This window comes from Pyrus communis, chromosome 3 (genome assembly GCF_963583255.1).
Source record: "Pyrus communis chromosome 3, drPyrComm1.1, whole genome shotgun sequence".
Lineage (NCBI taxonomy): Eukaryota > Viridiplantae > Streptophyta > Magnoliopsida > Rosales > Rosaceae > Pyrus > Pyrus communis.
Genome location: NC_084805.1, coordinates 17,845,150 through 17,864,278, shown reverse-complemented (window position 1 = coordinate 17,864,278; position 19,129 = coordinate 17,845,150). Strand labels below are relative to the sequence as shown.

The 19,129-nt window shown below is 35.2% G+C and overlaps 3 protein-coding genes across 3 annotated transcripts; all 3 read left to right on the top strand.

The window, feature by feature from the left end:
• Nucleotides 1–1,902: 1,902 nt before the first annotated feature.
• Nucleotides 1,903–4,814, top strand: LOC137727470 (protein NRT1/ PTR FAMILY 4.2-like). The gene is made up of 5 exons (XM_068466325.1): nt 1,903–2,023; nt 2,413–2,630; nt 2,990–3,394; nt 3,576–3,697; nt 3,953–4,814. The coding sequence occupies exons 1-5, from the start codon at nt 1,903–1,905 to the stop codon at nt 4,689–4,691; spliced, it is 1,605 nt and encodes a 534-aa protein (XP_068322426.1). The 3' UTR covers nt 4,692–4,814.
• A 3,574-nt stretch (nt 4,815–8,388) lies between these two features.
• Nucleotides 8,389–9,282, top strand: LOC137728928 (auxin-induced in root cultures protein 12-like). The gene has a single exon (XM_068467735.1). The coding sequence runs from the start codon at nt 8,434–8,436 to the stop codon at nt 9,199–9,201; it is 768 nt and encodes a 255-aa protein (XP_068323836.1). The 5' UTR covers nt 8,389–8,433; the 3' UTR covers nt 9,202–9,282.
• A 4,172-nt stretch (nt 9,283–13,454) lies between these two features.
• LOC137728927 (cytochrome b561 and DOMON domain-containing protein At3g25290-like) lies at nt 13,455–15,745 on the top strand. Its single transcript, XM_068467734.1, has 3 exons — nt 13,455–14,122; nt 14,543–14,797; nt 15,202–15,745. The coding sequence occupies exons 1-3, from the start codon at nt 13,499–13,501 to the stop codon at nt 15,490–15,492; spliced, it is 1,170 nt and encodes a 389-aa protein (XP_068323835.1). The 5' UTR covers nt 13,455–13,498; the 3' UTR covers nt 15,493–15,745.
• The last annotated feature ends 3,384 nt before the right edge of the window (nt 15,746–19,129 follow it).

Below are 19,129 nucleotides of genomic sequence, written 5' to 3'. Positions count from 1 at the left end.
TGCAATTATATATGTAAATTTCCCATACCATGAACTATTAATCATCAGTTTTGTTTTAGGCGCTAGACTGTTAATCACTTTTACATGGCTTATTCCTGATATCCTGTTTAAAAATCGATTTAATATATATATATATATGTATGTATGTATGTATATGTATGTATGTATAAGATGGTGATGAAATTCTACTGCAAACTCCTTAATTAAATTGAAAAGAATAATGTGTCACATATTACTTCTAGGGAAAATTTGAAATAGGTCTAATTTTATAGACTACTTTTTGAAATAGGTTTAATTTTTAGTGACTTTTGACTTTTGAAATAGGTCCAATTTTTAGTTACTTTGGACCCATTTCAAAAAACCCCTACTTCTAAACATATTTATTGTTGTGAATCCTTTTATTTTTATTTCAGTGCCAAACATGTACTTGTTACTAGAGAACTGTTCAAGAATTATACCGCCAAATGTATTCTGATCATATCTTAAAACAAAAAAATCGTTATATTGTACTTAGGGTAATGTTAGAGAAATTAAATTTTGTAAACGAAATGACATGGAAGTTTATGATTAGATTATTACTTAAGTGTTGATTAACGTGCTTAGTTCTTATTGCAACACATCGTTTAGTTTGCAAATTTAGTCTCCCTAACATTACTTATTGTGCTTATCTTTAAAAAAAGTTTCAAAAAACAAAAATAATTTACGCATTTGTTTTCTCTCTGCATACCATTGTTTACATATTTTATTACAAGAGGTATTCTACACAAATTTACACTAAGGGAGAGCGTAGAGTTTAAACCTGGGATGCAGTGGTTGAAGAGGAAGACCCTAGCCACCAAGGCAATCCACCACTTACCACTACTATGTATTTTTATTTTTTTGGATGCTCTTTTGATTTATTCAATTCAAAAGCTTGGAAGAAAAAAAAACCATAGGTGTATGTGTACACGTGATAAAAAAAAGATGTATTAGTATTGTAAAAACGTTAAAAGACTAGTAGCATTGTCTCAAATAAGATAATAAGAGTTGTATCAGAGTTGATTCAAAGTCAATGTAAGTCAATGGTTTGCATTTATGTAAGAAAAGCTTACAGGAAAAAGGATTCACTGTACATGATTTCAAACGATTAGCTCTTTGTACATGATTATTCCAACTCTGTAGCATTACACTAAATCAAATCATTTTGAATAAATTATAGTCTTATATAAAAATGAAAAAGCACATTCTTTTGAATTTCTCCATTAAAATTGCCACAAAAAGTAAGAACACATTCTTTTTGAATTTCTCCATTAAAATTGCCCCAAAAAGTAAGTATGATGTGTCAACTGTAACAAAAAGTACCCCAAAAACTCATCAATCTTCATTGTAAATGGCCTAGTTCTTTGCTGATTAAACCTTTGAAATTCAAGGTGCCATGCAAACCAATGGGCAGGCATTGAATGCAGGATTCTCAGGAATCCGGTTCACTCTAACCGCCTTTGACAAAGCTTTAATTAATTTCCATGCAATGTGACATTATTCATGCAGGATTTGGACACAAGTGTCTGCATAGCCTTTAGCCTCATCCCCACAAATGCAAATCAATTTAATTTTTCCCCAAACCTCTGTACAGCCTTATCAGTTCTTCTTCTCATCTATCTGTCCCCAAACATTTCTTGTTTTGGTATAATTGTTCCTAATACCGGTAAGTTCATGAATCCAGAATATTCCCTGTAATTTATGGTACAGATCATGGTGGCCTAACACAACCCAAATTATATGCAACTCAACTCTTCCCTTCTGCAGAAAAGTTTTTTTTTTTTCCTTATTAATTTATATATTTTCTGGCTGCTTGATTTTCTTCTTCAACTGCAAAATCTTCACTTACAATTGTATATTTGTTAAAACCTATAGGGCACAAGGATGAGTATAGAAAGAGATGTCTTTCAGAAAGAAAGTGATGATGACCGATATTTTGACTGGAAAGGAAGAGAGGCAGATCCTCGAAAGCACGGTGGAACCAGAGCTGCTGCCTTTGCATGTGGTATGTTGCAATTGCAGGGATATATATATATTTTTTTATTCGAGTGTGTTTTAATTTAACTGGAAATATATTATTGTGAGAGGATTCGAACTTGGTGTACAGAGGTAGCATCGATCTTAGTTTAATTATCATAAGATGAGGTTCAAGATGGGGATCTAGAAAAAACCCTTAATAACTTGGAGTGATTTGCTATCTTTTTTGCGTCCAATTTTTTTGTTTCTGAAACGAATGAATATTAAGTAATTTAATTACATTCATTATTTTTTTAAACAAAAAATGGGATCCAAGAAGGATACCAACAAGCCCTTAGGATCTAGCAAAAGTTTGCTATGGGCAAATGTTGTATGATACTGGAATAATTTTGGGAATGAATTTTTTTGTGTGCGCAGTTGTGGAGGTGTTGACAAACATGGTGTTTTTAGCCAATGCCAGTAACTTTGTGAGATACTTCTTGTTGTCAATGCATTACCCACATGCTACAGCAGCAAATATGGTGACGAATTTTATTGGAACCTCCTTTTTGCTCTCCATACTGGGAGGATTTATCAGTGACTCACTCTTCACAAGATTCACAACCTTAATCATCTCTTCTATCATAGAGTTGCTGGTATGATTTGTTCCCCCCTTTTTGCGAAAATTTTAGCATAACCCTGAATTAGAAACTTTTCATTTTTCAATCTGCACTTATGGATTTTAATTTAGTTATGAGCCCGTAATTTTCTGAATTGTCTAGTAATTTGTCCCAGTTGTCAAATCTATCAAAAAGAATTTTAAATTTAGAGTTACTTTCATCTATTTGATGGGGTAAACTAATAGAAAATGTGATGCACATGACGGTTCAAGAAAAATTGACACGCTTTAGAAGTTTTAAAGGAGGCTCATAACCAAATTGAAAGTGATTGAGAACCTATATATTTTCATATAAGTATGTGACAGGAAATGGAACAAAAAATTTGTATCATGTAGGGATTAATTTTGCTGAGAATCCAAGCTCAGCACGCAAAATTTCGACCAGCATCGGGTGCTACGCCTTCTCGGTCTCAAGCAGCCATTCTATACACTGGCCTTTATGTCGTTGCTACCGGTGTAGGTGGAATCAATGCGTCCTTACCTGCACACGGTGCTGATCAGCTTGATCACTGCAATCAGAGACTCATCTCTACCTACTTCAATTGGTTTTTCTTTTCCCTGTGCCTTGGGGGCCTCCTAAGCTGTACTGTTATGGTTTGGGTGGAAGAGAACAAGGGCTGGAATTCGAGCTTTACTATTACAAGTATAGCCTTGAGTTTGGCACTTTCAATTTTCATCAGTGGGAGTCCATTTTATCGACACAAACGTCCTGGAGGAAGCGCATTGACAAGAATCTTTAAGGTAAATGTAAATTTAGAAAAGATGCAGTGTTTCATTAGCATTCCAAAATAATCATCATGCACTACTTTTTAAGACTGCAAAGTGGCTATATATAGCATACGCTAGTAACAACTCTCAAAAAATACTATCGAATAGAATGTTGTATTTGGAATTTATTAAATTTTTTTTTGTGGTGTCAAAGGTTCTTGCTTCTACAGTTCGAAACTGGAAGGCCTCACCCGAAGAGAGAGTATTGGAGAACCAGTATGCAGTATCTGCAATCAATTCGAACGGAGTTAATGTGCGATCCCATAACAAGTATAAGTAAGTTCTTTTCCTCTCTTCCAGTTCTTTCTTAATTAGGTGATTAGTGCATATGCATAGTAACATAGGACATTTATGATTCTTTCAATTTAGAGTGGGATTAATTTATAGTGCACACTTGTGGGGCATGCTAAACAAGTTCTGGCCTACCATATGAGATCACTCAAATTTTGAGTGGGACGAATAGAGCAATTTAAACTCTGTACACAATTCTTTTCATGTAGTTTTGGTCTAACAAACACTATACTTTATCAGGTTCTTAGACAAAGCACTAATTGATAGCACAGTCAGTGCAGCTCAAGTTAAGGAAACAAAAACTTTTATAGGCCTTCTACCCATCTTTGCAAGCACAATCATGATGAATTGCTGCCTAGCCCAACTTCAGACATACTCAGTGGTACAAGGGAGCACAATGAACCGAAAACTACACAATTTCGAAATCCCAGTTCAGTCATTAACCGTACTCCCCCTCTCCGTTATGCTTGCTTCTATTCCCTTATATGAACGATTCCGAAGAATCTTAGGAGACAAAAACTCAGCAAAAAGTCACATCTTCCAACCACTTTGGAGGATTGGAGTAGGGCTAGCACTAGCATCTGTATCAATGGCTGTAGCTGCCATAGTTGAATCTCAGAGACGTAAGGTGGCTCATAAAAATGTCACATTGTCTTTCTTCTGGCTTGGCTGGCAATACCTCTTCCTTGGAGTCTCAGACATGCTCACTCTTGGAGGAATGCTCGAGTTCTTTTATTCGGAAGCGCCTGATAGCATGAGAAGCATGTCCACTTCATTGTCATGGTGCTCAACATCAATGGGTTACTTTTTGAGCTCAGTTCTGGTGTCCATAGCAAATTCATTGAGTGGAAGATTTGGTAAAGAGTGGCTTGGAGGAGCTGATGTGAATCATTCACGTTTGGATCTGTTTTACACACTTCTCTGCATTCTCAACACTCTCAATGTTCTTAATTACCTATACTGGGCTAGGAAGTATTAGAAGAATGCCGCCCTTCCTCACCTACAGCTGCAAATCATATACTGGCACATATGCATAAGTAATTTATTACAAGCATTTAAAACAGAAAAAGCTTCTTGTACGTGTCAAACTATGACACTATGCAGTGAGGAATGATATTTACTATTTACATATAAGCAGGAAAATATATATTTTTCGCTGTTGTATGTTGTTGTAACAAATTTCAATTAACCAATAATACCGTCATAATCCATCACATTATTAAATTTATTAATACTGTATGAAGCCACAGTTCAATGGGCCTCCACCACTCTCTTCATGATGAAACTTTTATTTCTGGGGTCACGATGTTTCAGTTTGGTACACAGCAGGCTTGTGTCGAAATATGTTTAGGGGTGATTGTGTCAATATAAGTCGTAATCAAAGTGGCTGTTGGGTATGTTGAAGAGAAATGAAGGTGATGTGGTTGTGAAGTGTTAAACATCATAATCACGGAAAATGTGTCAAGACTTTTATATGCTGTCTTCTTGCTCTATCTGTTGTCCTCATGAACTTTGATCCTGTTTTAGTTGTCAACCCTCTAGGATCATGGCATTAATTCGTATGTTGTATTGTTTGCTAGAGTGATTCATATTATACTGCATTGCAAGGGCTCCGCGAGTCCAAATTTTTTTAATAATGCACATAATCAGGGACGGATCTAGAAATTTCTTTTAGAGGGGGCAACCCGAAAATCAATTAAGAAAACCTTATTATAGTATGACTTATAACCAATATGAAAATAGGGATGATTTCAAATGATAATGTATCACAATTCCAATGTTACAAAAATTTCAGTGTAGTAGTGGAAAGTGACAAAGTGATAAGAAAAATGTTAATACATAATTACGCAAGAGTGAGGTTTTTCAGTTTGAATGATAGAACAAGAGCACTTTTGCTCATATAATATTTGATATGAAGTATACGCAGTATGAAACTATGTTGGATACTAGGTACATATATTTTCTTCAAAAATAATGTGTGTATTATATAATTGTAATCTGCGACATAATAAGCAAATCACTTGAGTGGGGGCATATGCCCCCAGTAAGCCTTCATTGGCTCCGTCCTTGCACATAATCATTTAGTTTAGTGACACTCAATTTACTTAAGAAGTTACGAGTTTAAATCTCACATCAGATTATCAAATTACATACTCAAAAATTAATCTTCCTACTATATGACTTAAATTTATAGATCCAATATAAAATGTCAAGATTATCTCATCCAATGTTCGATTCCAAATGATCAGAAAGGAAGTGGATCATACATCACTTCAATTATACTACAAAGATCTTCAAGACTTTGAAAGCTCTCTTTTCCAAGATGCATTAACATCAAATACAAGAATTCTAGTCAAAGCTTTCAATTGTCAACTAGACCTATTCACTGAATCTTGTGATTTACAAGACATTTTTCCTAATTTTCTGAACTGAAGAAATTATATAATCTTTCAGCTTTTGCATCATCACGCAAACTATTTGAATCGACATAGTGGGAGCATTTAACGGCTAAACATTTCATAATCTAATCTGTTTTGGCTTGTCCTTCCGTTAAAAAATTAAAAGAGAAGTTTCTTGGCCTGCCGTGCATGTGAGGGTTAATAATATCGTTTGGACCATAACGTACAATTTCTCTACATTAAATTTTTAATTTTTTTAATCCCTCTACATCAAATTTTTTATAAACAATTTGAAGAGAGGAAGATAGTTTTTGAATGAAACAAAAAGAAGACATAAAAGCGGAACAAAAATAATTGAAAATGCAAAAATCAATTTCAAAAACATTGGGAGAATATTAAAAAGGTTAGGAGACTCCTAACAACTCACCTGTGGTTCGACCAGTAAATTTCATAGTCAGGGAGACTTGTACCATTACGCTCAACAGCATAATCTTAACTTGAACACGTAGTTGAAGAGTACTTTAGGAATACATGTATCAAATTTGGCTAAGAAATTTGAGGCGTCATATTTTCTAATAACCTTATCGAATTGTGATATTTGGAATGGGGTAAGGTATTAGTGAATTCAACACCAATATATTGGAATAATATAGAAAGTATTCCAAATATAACACTCATTTGAGATAAATGATTACTCTCACTTGCAAAAACAATTGAAAGAAGAAAAAAAAACATGGAAGCATTGCACATGAATGACATTCATTGGAACATCCGTATGTATCACATTTTCAACAAATTAAAGAACGAAGAGGCAAAAGCATTTCTCACACAAGTAAGAGTATGAGAAAGCTTTCTAAAGAAAAATTAAACTTGGGACATATCATATTTATTTGCCACAACTTTGTTCCTCCTGTTCCATTCTTTAGGAGTTGGGATTGTGACAACCGAAAATCGCCATTGATATGTGTGGTAGCAAAATTTCACCTCTTTCAATCTTGACGAAATTGTACTTACACAACAAATAAACACTTTTAATAAAGACAACCTCACACGCTCACGAGGTTGAGGGGTTTGAAGAGAGCGAGTTTAGGGCTTAAGTGCGCAGTAAAATCTTACCAAAATTGGTGGAGATGGGTATTTATAGCAGCTAGGCCGTGACCACATGTAGGTTTGCCACGTGTCGGCATTCGATTGCCCAAGACGAGTTATCGATGGATGAGGAAGGAATAATCCCGAAGATTTTTTTTTTTTAATAAACGATATTATCTACACTAAAGGAAAGGGGGTGAGCTTAGACTCGCAATGAGCAACAATAATGTAGTTCAAATTCGCTTTGGGCGAGAATCGAACCTAAAACCTCTCACTTACAAGTAAAGAGGAATACCACTAGACCGTAATACTAAGTAACCCCAAAGATATATTTATCTTGGGTTTTAGTAATAATCATATTTTTAATACCTTTAACTTTTCTCCTAACAGAGCTTGATGAGGTTGTAGTTAACTGTTGAATCTTCAATAGAGTTGAACTGCCGGTGAAACGAATATGGGATTTGCCAGTTTAATGAGGACATTTTGTCACTTGAGAGTAAAAATTCACTTGTCAACTCTAAAAAATTTTGTATTATCTTTGACTCCATAATATGTTTGTGGCCAATGTAGAATTCACAAAGGGAAAGGAATCAACGTCCAATTCCATGTCTTCTATTTTATTTTCATGGATATAAGTCGTCTCCAACACAAAGTGGAAACAAAGCGAGAAAACAAATAAAAGTCGATCAATTCCCAAATGCACCAATCCCCATTCACCAACGCAAAAGAAAAAGAGTACAATGTATATAACTCACATTCACGGCTCCATTGTTTTAATCTGACGGTACTCTTTCCATGGTCCAAGTAGTCCACATGCTCCTCCTATTTTCTTTTCCATTTTTAATTTTTAATCATCATTTAGTTCGCATTACCCATTTTGCCTCCTTGCAAGAGTGGAAAATGTTCTCAGAGACCATACTAATTACATATAATTATCTTCCATTTATTTATTATTTTGTGATCAATAACGTATCTGAAGATAATTATATATCCAACTACACTTGAAAGATATTATTTTGAACTAGTATCTCCCACTCCATACAAAGATATATTATCGTGTGTGCAGATCCGCGATGTCAGCATGTCACGTGATACATCGGATACACATCTAACAATCATTTTCCAATATAAATTCCCCCACAAGCTTTAGTTTCAGCAGAACACACACGCTCTCTCTCCCCCTATCTATCTCCCTTTTTCTTTCCACAAGGTCCTCATCTCCCCACTCCTCCAATGGCTTCCTCTCTCCCTCTCTCTCTCCTCCAAATTGCATGCATTTCCCTCCTATGTGCTCTGCTAATCTCACCCGCCGCACAAGCAGCCACCTGCACCTCACAGACATTCAAAAACAACAAGCTCTACTCCAACTGCACAGACCTCCCCGTTCTCGGTTCCTACCTCCACTGGACGTACGACCCCTCCAACTCCTCCCTCTCCGTTGTCTTCGTCGCCGCCGCCCCCAAGCCCGATGGCTGGGTCGCCTGGGCCATCAACCCCACGTCCGAAAAAATGGCCGGGGCCCAGACCCTACTTGCCCACAAAACAACCGACGGTACCCCAACTGTCAAAACCTACAACATCAGCGCCTACACCTCCATCGTCCCCGGAAAGCTCTCGTTCGACGTCTGGGACGTCAGCGTCGAGTTCTCCAACGGAACGTACAAGATATTCGCCACCGTCAAGGTCCCGAAAAACGCGGAGTCCGTCAACCAGGTCTGGCAGGTGGGTCCCGGCGTCGACAAAACCACTGGTTTCCCACAAAAGCATGAGTTCGTCGGCTCTAATCTCGTGTCCTTTGGCACTTTGCACTTGGTTGCTAATGCCACTACTGGCACCACTAACTCCACTACCGGCACTACCAACTCCACAACGGGCGGTGCCTCCACGACTAACACCACTGGTGGCAGTGGTAGTGGTGGGGCTTTGAGGATTGGGAGTGGAGGAAACATGGGTTTGTTTTCCATTTCGCTTTTGGTTCTTGGAGCTCTCATTGTTTTCTAAAATTTGGTAATTTTGGGTTTAGTTTTTTGTTCTGAATATTAATGTGATTGAAATCATTGATGTTGATCAATCGAAGTGGAGATGGAGGTTAATTTGAGCATTTTTTTAGGTGGAAGAATATCTTATTGTTATACATGATATTGTGAAATCCCACATTGTTTTAATTATTTGCTCCTTATCTGTATTTTTCTTGGATCGATGAGAGAAGGTCATTAATTAACATCGGTGGTATGTGAGGACGTAGAGAGGTGCTGTTCGATTTAGTTTATCTATACTGTTATTTTAGTTTATCCATTTGGGTTTTTCCATATTTTAAAGATGAGAAACCCTAAGAGACTCTTCCAAGAAGAGATTTTCGATTAACGTTAAATTGGGAGATGGTCGAGAGGGTCGTCTTCACAATTCTCTTTCAGAATTGTATAGTTGAGCAATTTTAGTGTGTCCTACTAGCTTGACTTCTTTTGAATAAATAAGACAATAATAAGGATAATGCTAGAGATATTAAATTTAAAGATAAAATTTTAAAAACTAAATAATATGAAAATTAATAATTGATTTATTAAACTGTTCATTCTTATAAGTGACACATCTTTAGTTTTTAAATTTTTATCTTCGTAATAATAATTAGCAAATGAAAAAGGTCAACTGAAATTTCAAAGTGAACGTTGTGTCAGTTCAAACACAAGTAACTTTTATTATATTATTATAAGACTGAAGTAACTTTTATGATATTATAAAATAGAAATAAATAATTAGAACGAGATAATCACATGGGAAGTGAGAAAGGAACATGGCCATATATCACATGTTCGATGCAAAGTTCGCATATCACAGTCACAATGTGAAGATCCTAAGGTATATATACATTGAATAATACTTATTTTCTTTAGTTAATCAGTTGAGGAATAAGAATCAGTAAATAAAGATAGCTAGAACTAGCTAGATATTTGTGTGAGGAGTGAGAAACGAATATAACCAATTATCATATGGCTGATGCTAAGTTTATAAATCATGGGGTTTTTATCACAAATAGTCTATGAGATTGACTAAACACATTATTTTGGTCTTTCATTTTCAAAATCAATCAATGTCATCTTTGAAATTCACTACCACACATCAATTTGGTCATTCCGTTTAGATTTCGTTAATTATTCTGTTAGTTTGTATGTGAGACCCACAAATCTAATAAAATGGTGACACATGGATTATACAAAAGAAAGGTTTTTATCGCAAATGATCCCTGATATTAATCAAACTCCTCATTCTGGTCCCTGAGTTTCAAAAATCAATAAATTTAGTCCCTGACTTTCATTATCGCACATCAATAGAGTCCTTCCAATAAAATTTTGTCAATATTTTTTGTTAGTGTGCTAATGTTGTCCCACTAATCCAACCATATGGTGCCAAGTGGATTAACTATAAGAAACTAATTTTCTTTTTTAGAGTGAACTAATCGTCGAGTATTCCGCGCTAACATTCTCTTGCATCTCACAATCCCAATTGGAAAATAAAATTCAATCAAAATTCGATAAAATCGAATCCAAATTCAATTCAACTTTGATAAGATTATAACCAATTAGAGAGAATGAGAAGTGAGTTCACGGAGGACAAGAGCTTTGGTGTCATGGTGTCTTCCTTTTCTTTTTGAGCATACCTAGATGAAGATGATGATGTCTTTTTTTTTATTTTTTTTATTTTTAGTTTTAGTTTTTAATTTATTATAGTACTTTTAGTTTTAAATCTTAAAAAAAAAATTTATAGTTAATCCATGTGGCTCCATATGATTGGATCAGTGGGACCATATTATCACACTAACAAAAAAAATATTGACGAAATTTTAACGGAATGACTAAATTGATGTGCAGTAGTGAAAGTCAGGGACCAAATTTATTAATTTTTGAAATTCAGGGACCAAAATGAGGAGTTTGATCAATGTCAAGGACCATTTGTGATAAAAATTCTTCTTTTGTGTAATTCACGTGTTACCATTTTATTGGATTTGTAGGTCCCACATGCAAACTAACATAAATAATTGATGGAATCTAAACATAATGACCAAATTGATGTGCGGTGGTGAATATACGGGACAACATTGATTGATTTTGAAAGTAAGGGATCAAAATAATGAGTTTGGTCAATCTTAGGAATCATTGGTGATAAAAACCCTATATCATGCAAATAGTCGCAAGGGTAATGTGGGGATGCTAGGATTCAAACTCTTCCTATGCCAACTTAATGTAAATTAGTATAGAACAATGTTTGTAATAAAATAGTTAAAAATTATGGGTCATAAATAAATAAATAAAAATTATTATTAGTACTTAAAAATTCTTTTTGTACATGAAAAATATACTTGTAAATACATCATTTAGATTGACGAAGGTGCTTTCCAAGTTGTGTGATGAGATGTTGAAGAGGGGTACAAAGAATGAAGGTGTTTTTGGTGGTATGTAGAAGGCAGCTATGTCACCGAACTGGGTTAAAAGACGAGTGTGTTTTTTTTTTTTTTTTTTTTATAATTGTGTTTTAATAAGACTTAATAGTGTCAATTCTCTTATAAGTGTAAGGACATGTGTCGAAAAATTAGATAGGCAGACATTAGCGGGAGAGGCATTCGGGGACAACAAACCCGCAACCCCCTATTGTAGCAATCATTTATGCAATTGTTTTCTTACCGGGATTATAAACAATTCTTTTGGCTTGAAGTGCTGCATGTGTTGTTGCATCCCATGTTATGTTTACCACGCCCAAAAATTTAACGATATTTAATCTAGGATCTCCTTTGTGAAATTTATATATTTTAACAAGATGTAATAAAAGTACCAAACAAAGTTTGAGGGTTTAGGAATTTGCTCTCGATCAACTAGCCAAATAATTTTAATTTCTCATTCACCACAACTGATTGAATAATTTGTTATTATCACTTCAATAATCTTATTTGACATTCCAAACTTTCCATAATTAGAAAAAAAAATATACTTGTAAACAATGTAGAACGAGATTTTTGTTCTATAACATAAAAGAATGAAACCTGATGTCATCGTGACCTAAAACTTGCATCAGCTCATTCCAGTCACATCTGGTAGGCTAAAAATCGCTGTAGGGTAGGCATAGAATCCCAAAATTCCCAATTAAAATCGACCAGATTCTTTTCTAATAATAAATCCGAATGTTCTAAAATGTATTAAAAGATGCAGTTTCGCATTTACTCCCTAAAGTTGGTCGTGTTCATTTTTGGGTTTATTTATTGCCCCAATTTTACTCTATTATCCATTTAAAACAAATTATTTTTGGTTTAATAAGTCTGATATGAAGTTGATGTTTGTGTAGGTCGAATGAAACTGATATGTATGCTGAATGCCAAGGAGAGGGACGACTCTTTCATAGACCCAATTTTAACAAAATTGTTACTTCAAAGTATTCAAGTGTAATTTTTGAAAGATATAGACCAAACTGTTGCATACCTTAAACTACAAAGATGCAAAGAGTTTAGTTGACAAATTGGTTTTAAAGTGAAAACATAACAAATTTGAAGGACGAAAATGAAAAAGAGAATTATAAAGACAAAAATAAAAACCTAAATATCCAACTTCGACGAAATTTTGCCTCATTAGAGCATCTCCAAAAGGAGATGTCAAAATTACCATATAGACATACAATAGTAAAAAATGACAGCAAACTCTCTCCAAGTGAACTTTTAACTTTTAGTCAATTGAAGGCAAAGTCTTTTGCTGTCAAATTTGACAGCAGATGTCAATTTTTTTTAAATAATTTTTGATAGATTAATATAATAATATATAATAAATGTTGTTATGTATTTTTAAGTATTAGATTTGTTGCCTCAATTATTGGACCCCACAAAAAGATAAAAATGAATTATCAAATGACATTATTATTTAACATATTGAGGGGGAGGAAGCAAAATATTTTACAAAATGTCAAATTATCACATAAGCCATCAAATATCATTTTGATGTTTAAAATTTGACATCTTCTTTGGAAATACTTTTAGATTAGACAGACTAGGTTGGCCATGTTGAGGTGCTAACGATATGAAACTTCAGGGACTAAAATGCAAGAAAAAAAATATACTGAAGCTATTAGTGCAATTTAACCCCGTTTATTAAGTTTTGCCCACGTGGTAATGTATAAATAGCTGAGTCCATCTGTATACAGTAGATCCACCCGCGCTCTATTCGTCCTAAGTAATTCTCAAAACTGTCACTCTCTATAAATTGCGCCAAAGTTAGTGGATACCCTTTGTTCATCAACCACCACCTAGCAGTTATACTCATCCATGGCTTCTTCTACTTCTTCCTCCTCCTCTTCTCTCCCAATATTTCTACCACTCACCCTCCTTTTGCTAATCTCACCCGCGCTTTCCCTCACCTGCACCTCCCAAACCTTCACCAACAACAAGCTCTACTCGAAATGCGCCGACCTCCCCGTCCTCAGCTCCTTCCTCCACTGGACCTACGACCCCGCCAACTCCACCCTCTCCATCGCCTTCATCGCCCCACCCTCTAAAACCGAAGGCTGGATCGCCTGGGCCATCAACCCGAAGGCTACCGGGATGGTTGGTTCCCAGACCCTCCTCGCCTACAAGAAGTCCGACGGCTCTATGGACGTTAAAACCCTCAGCATCAGCTCGTACAAGGAAATTGTGGAGTCGAAACTGTCGTTCGACGTGTGGGACACTGCCGCCGAGTCGTCCGGCGGCGTTTACAGGCTGTTTGCGAAGTTGAAGGTAGAGAAGAAGACGGTGAACCAGGTTTGGCAGGTGGGGCCCTCTGTTACCGATGGGTTTCCGGCTAAACACGACTTCCTGACGCCGAATCTTAACGCGAAAGGGACTCTGAGCTTGACCGGCGGCACCACCACCACAACCGCCAGCGGGGGTTCGAAGATGAAGAAGAGAAATGTGAGTTGAATCTCTAAATTTCCATTTTTAATGTTGGGATTTCTTTTTCCTCTTTTTATACAAGCGACATGGGTGAGAGGATTTAGATTCAGGATATTGCTTGTGGGGTAAACGTTATTAACCCATCGTATTATACGAGTTGTATATATGGATAAATGTTATTAATCAGTCACGTGTAAGAGTAAACTCTTAACCACTTGAACTACAGACAATTAGGAAAAAAGTTCGAGAATCTTTAGAAGGAAAAGAAGGTTGCTTTATTTGAGTAGTGGCTTAAAGATTATAACTTTGAGTAAAGTGAAAGTGTGCATTAATGAAGATTTGGTTTTGATTTTGTGCAAGTTGTGAGAATCTGAGCTAGATTTGAGTTGGGTTTTAATCAAAATTGACAAAGTTTATTCCTTTTTTTGTGTGATTCAGATCCATGGAATTTTGAATGCTGTGAGTTGGGGACTGTTGTTTCCAATTGGAATCATCGTGGCAAGATACCTAAGGGCTTTTCCTTCTGCCGATCCAGCTTGGTTTTATCTTCATATATTCTGCCAGGTATCTGGTTATGCAATTGGTGTCGCCGGCTGGGCCACAGGAATTAAGCTCGGAAGTGAGTCCAAAGGGGTGGTTTACACCCATCACCGCAACATCGGAATCTCCCTGTTTGCCTTAGCAACTCTGCAGGTAAATTCCATTCTTTGTTTCTCTTGATACAAACAATATTTTACTCTAAACTGATAATCTAAACTGCGAGAAGGGGATCGGAACTCTGATTCATAAGGAGAGCACATCCGTTCTAGTCAATGTGGCTTATGTCTACAAAATTCCATTCCAGTTTTACCTACACTAACTTAATGTAGTTCATACAACTTAGTTTACAAATTTATAATAATTTATAATGATGTTTTAGTTCTAAGTGATAAATCTACTAATGAAGATTTGGATTTAGATCATCTCTGTTTTCTGATGCAATCTTTATATAGCTACTGAAGGCAGCATTGTGTCAAAACAAGGCTGACTAATTTGTTCGTGGTACTTAATTTTGGACTGCTTTCATCTAATCCGAATTCCTTCTCTGGATCTTACAGATTTTCGCATTGTTCTTGAGGCCGAAGAAGGAGCACAAGTTCAGGTTCTACTGGAACATCTACCACCACAGTCTCGGATACACGATTCTCGTCCTGGGCATTATAAATGTGTTCAAAGGCCTAGACATACTAAATCCTGCTAAGCATTGGAAATCCGCTTACATAATTGTGATCATTGCATTGGGCGCAATTGCATTGTTATTGGAAGCAATTACTTGGATTGTAGTCTTGAAGAGAAAGTCAAGTAAGTCCACCAAGCCGTATGATGGATTCAACAACGGACAAGGCTGAGCAGCCACGCGCAGCGGCTAAAAGTATGATCATACCAAACTACAGCAGATCTGTCCCATGGCAGATACTGATTTTGTAATATCAGCAGTCCTCACATTTTCTTCCTTCTCCCTTGCTTGTATAATGGTTTAAATTATTTATGATTATTGTTTAGCATGTACATACAGAGTGCTAGAGTGTGCAGTTTCCCAGTTTGTTTAATTTATGTTCTGTATAATTTAGTGGAATTGAGACTCCAACTTTTCTCCAAAAACCCTAATTGCATTCATCTCCTACACATTTTCTAGAATCCTAAGACTATAATGTTCATGAATATGAACTTACTCAAGTGCAGCTGATCACTTTTCAAAGTTCATGTCGTGTAACTATCACATTATCACGTAGTATTTCTAATTTTAAAATATTCGATCACCTAGGTTGCTCGACACATAAGAACAGATTCGGACAGCTACTAGCTTCCATGATACCGACTTCCATTATGTGACAGTTGATCATACTTATATGACTAACCACTAGTAGTCAGAGTGCTTGATAAGTGTATCTTATTAGATCTGAGATGGAAACAAAACCACAGAAGGAACCTTAAATGAGGTCAATTGTCAATTTATTAGTTGGAAATTTCTCAGTCTTGTCGGGGAACTATTAGATGTGGAACTATATGATTAGCTAGATTAATCTTTCCATTTAACAATTAATAAACGATCACGGGATAGCTCAGTAGTTGAGGACGAATTTCAAACCCGTCTTCCACATGGTATGTCCTGGGTTCGATTCCTGCCGCTGGTGAATCACACGATGGTGACTAAGAGGAGGCTGAAATGCCTCTATAAGTCTTCCGATTCCTGAAAAGGTGAATTATTATGGCGAAGCCACCAGCCGATTCCCTTTTTGAAAAGAAAAAAACAACTAATAATTAAGGGATTAAAGTGATCACTAAGTCAGTCTTAAAGCACTATTCACCAAAGCCAAAAGCTAATTTCAATCGGGAATCGATTATCAACTTGACTTTATTTAGGGTCGCCGACCCCATGCATTCCAACTACCAGTCCCCACTGATTTCATCACCTTCATTATTAATCTTTGCTTTAATTTGTTCTCTACTGCATGTTTTTGCTTTGCGTATTTGATTCATTCCCATGTGAATGCATGGGGTTCTTGATCTCTCCCTAATTAGTACTCGGAAGGAGATGAGATGCCTACCTTTTGCAGGGATAGTTTGTCTCCTCACTAACTAGACATTATTATGAGAATTAAAAAAGGGTCTTAAAAATATGTTTTAAAAAATGGTAATGTTAGAGTGACTAAATTTATAGACAAAATTTTGGAAACTAAAAGGTATGGAAACTGATTATTAGTTTATTTACTTAAGCGTTTCCTATTAGTGACACGTTATTTAGTTTGTAAATTTTGTCCCTCTAATATTACCCTTTCAAAAAGTGATTAGTGAAAGGTTTTGGGGCTTTCCGCCGGATTTTTACAAATTTAAGTGGATAAAATTTTAGAAGTAACCAATTGCATACAATCACTTTTCTAAGCAAGGTGAAAGCCTGAAAGGTATGCTGAGTTTACCTTAGAAAGGAGGCGAGATACTTACATTTTTACGGGACACTTATCTTAACTAACAAGAAATTATTAAGTGAATTAAAAAGGGGATTAAGGAAGGGTTTAATAAAGCGATTAGTGAGAGTTTCTTGGCCTTTTGCCGTGACTTTACAAATTGAAGTGTTAAAAAAAAAAAATAGACGTAATTTATCTTGTTCATTACTTGATTGATGAGACACATAACACAAAAGAACTAGTTATTCAGTACTACGGTCTGGTGATATTCCTCTTTACTTGTAAGTGAGAGGTCTTAGGTTCGAATCTCATGGATGGCGAATTTGACACCAAATTAAGTTGCTCATTATGTGCCTTAGCCGAACTCCCTCTCACCTTAGTGTAAAATATATCGTTGTACTAAAAAAAAAAACCACAAAAGAACTATAAATTATATAAATATTTAATATATCTTCATAATATTATAACAAAAAGATTATTATTGTGATTATAGATGTTGGAAATATTAGCGATTTGGATTCTAGTTCTCCTACACCAAATTATATAAGATAAATATAAATGCTCAATTAATAAGTTAATCCAGATTGCAACTTCAAAAAGAAAGTGTGATTCAGAGTCCCAACATTATATCCCCCTTAATACATCAGTTTTGCAAACAAAATTGTTAAGATTAAAAGAAATCATTAAGAATGATATTAACATGACCAATGAAGTTTTGACTAATAAGTTGTATTTTGAAAGGTAATACTAAGGCGACTAACTTTTTAAACCAAATTTTGTAAACCATATGAAATGTTTGTTGATGATTGAATTATCGTCAAAATGTTGATTAGCGTACTTATTTCTTATTAATGGTACATCATATATTTTACAAATTTAATTTAAAAAATTAATCTACCTAGTATTACTCATTTAGAAATCCTTAATCAAAATTCTAACACTAAATAGGCCGTTAACATTCAAGATCGACACGCAAGGTGGAAGGTTGGTGGGATTTAGAGTGGGGTGGAACTGTGTCTACTACTACTGCCTTGTAAATAAAGCAACTGCAACGCAAAAGCGCATGTCCTGCTTTTCTCAAAAGCAACCTTTGATGGTGCCCAGCAACCCACACATGACATGTCTCATAATTCTTTACACACAGAGTCAATGAGCAAGTGCACAAGAAAACAATATTGTGAAACTGTTTACCACCTGGATTAAGAAAATTATCAATTTTTCTTCCATGCATTTAAGAAAATTACCTGCTAATGATTGAATTCTTTATTTAATGATTTAATAAAATAGTCAAACCATCAACGTCATATCATATTATTTTCAAAATATAATTCAAGTAGTTGATCTTTCTAACATCACTCATCACCTAATATTCAAATCTAGCAATTATGGAAAAGTGGTCAAATACTAATTGTGTATGGGCATGTCATAGTGATGCATTGATGATTATAAATATAAATAATAAAAAGTTTAGTTTAAAAATAAAAAGAAAAACTAGGCAACTTCCTTCACCTTAAGGTGTCAGTGAGCTGCTTACCTGAAAAAGATCAATATTTTTAATATGTATTGAATAGATTTTATGTATCTAAATATTAGTATAAATAAGTATGTGTAGGCAAATACCTTTTGCATTCTGGTTCTTGCTTCGATATGAATATGTGATGACGGATTGTTGAACTTGTACTCCATCTCAAATTGTTATATAATTGGAGTTGATGTACGAAAAAAAGTTAAATGACGTTACTTGAGCAGACGAGAAAATCTAATGTCTCACTAATTATATGATTGTATGTAATCTTCCGAGCACCATATTGATAAACCTCTTCTCAATATTTTGATTAAATTGTTGCGTGTAATTAATGGAGCGAGTTAGGTTTTTGTTAAGAAAAAGGTATGCTATTTTATTATTCAAAATTGTATTTATCACAGGCTATAGTGATTGAAAACATCTTTTGTCGGAGAACAAATTCTCTAAATGTAAAGCAGATTATCTTTAAAATGAGTGCTCGGAAAAATCTATTTAAGAAGAGGCTTGTGAAAAATTCTTTTGGATACAACGGTCCCTTCACAAATTGCTTAGTGG

Coding starts and splice junctions, on each gene's coding strand:
- LOC137727470 (XM_068466325.1), top strand. CDS start 1,903: ATGAGTATAGAAAGAGATGTCTTTCAGAAAGAAAGTGATGATGACCGA. Junction 2,631..2,989: donor CTTCTATCATAGAGTTGCTG/GTATGATTTGTT, acceptor TGTATCATGTAG/GGATTAATTTTGCTGAGAAT. Junction 3,395..3,575: donor CATTGACAAGAATCTTTAAG/GTAAATGTAAAT, acceptor GTGGTGTCAAAG/GTTCTTGCTTCTACAGTTCG.
- LOC137728928 (XM_068467735.1), top strand. CDS start 8,434: ATGGCTTCCTCTCTCCCTCTCTCTCTCCTCCAAATTGCATGCATTTCC.
- LOC137728927 (XM_068467734.1), top strand. CDS start 13,499: ATGGCTTCTTCTACTTCTTCCTCCTCCTCTTCTCTCCCAATATTTCTA. Junction 14,123..14,542: donor CGAAGATGAAGAAGAGAAAT/GTGAGTTGAATC, acceptor TGTGTGATTCAG/ATCCATGGAATTTTGAATGC. Junction 14,798..15,201: donor TTGCCTTAGCAACTCTGCAG/GTAAATTCCATT, acceptor TGGATCTTACAG/ATTTTCGCATTGTTCTTGAG.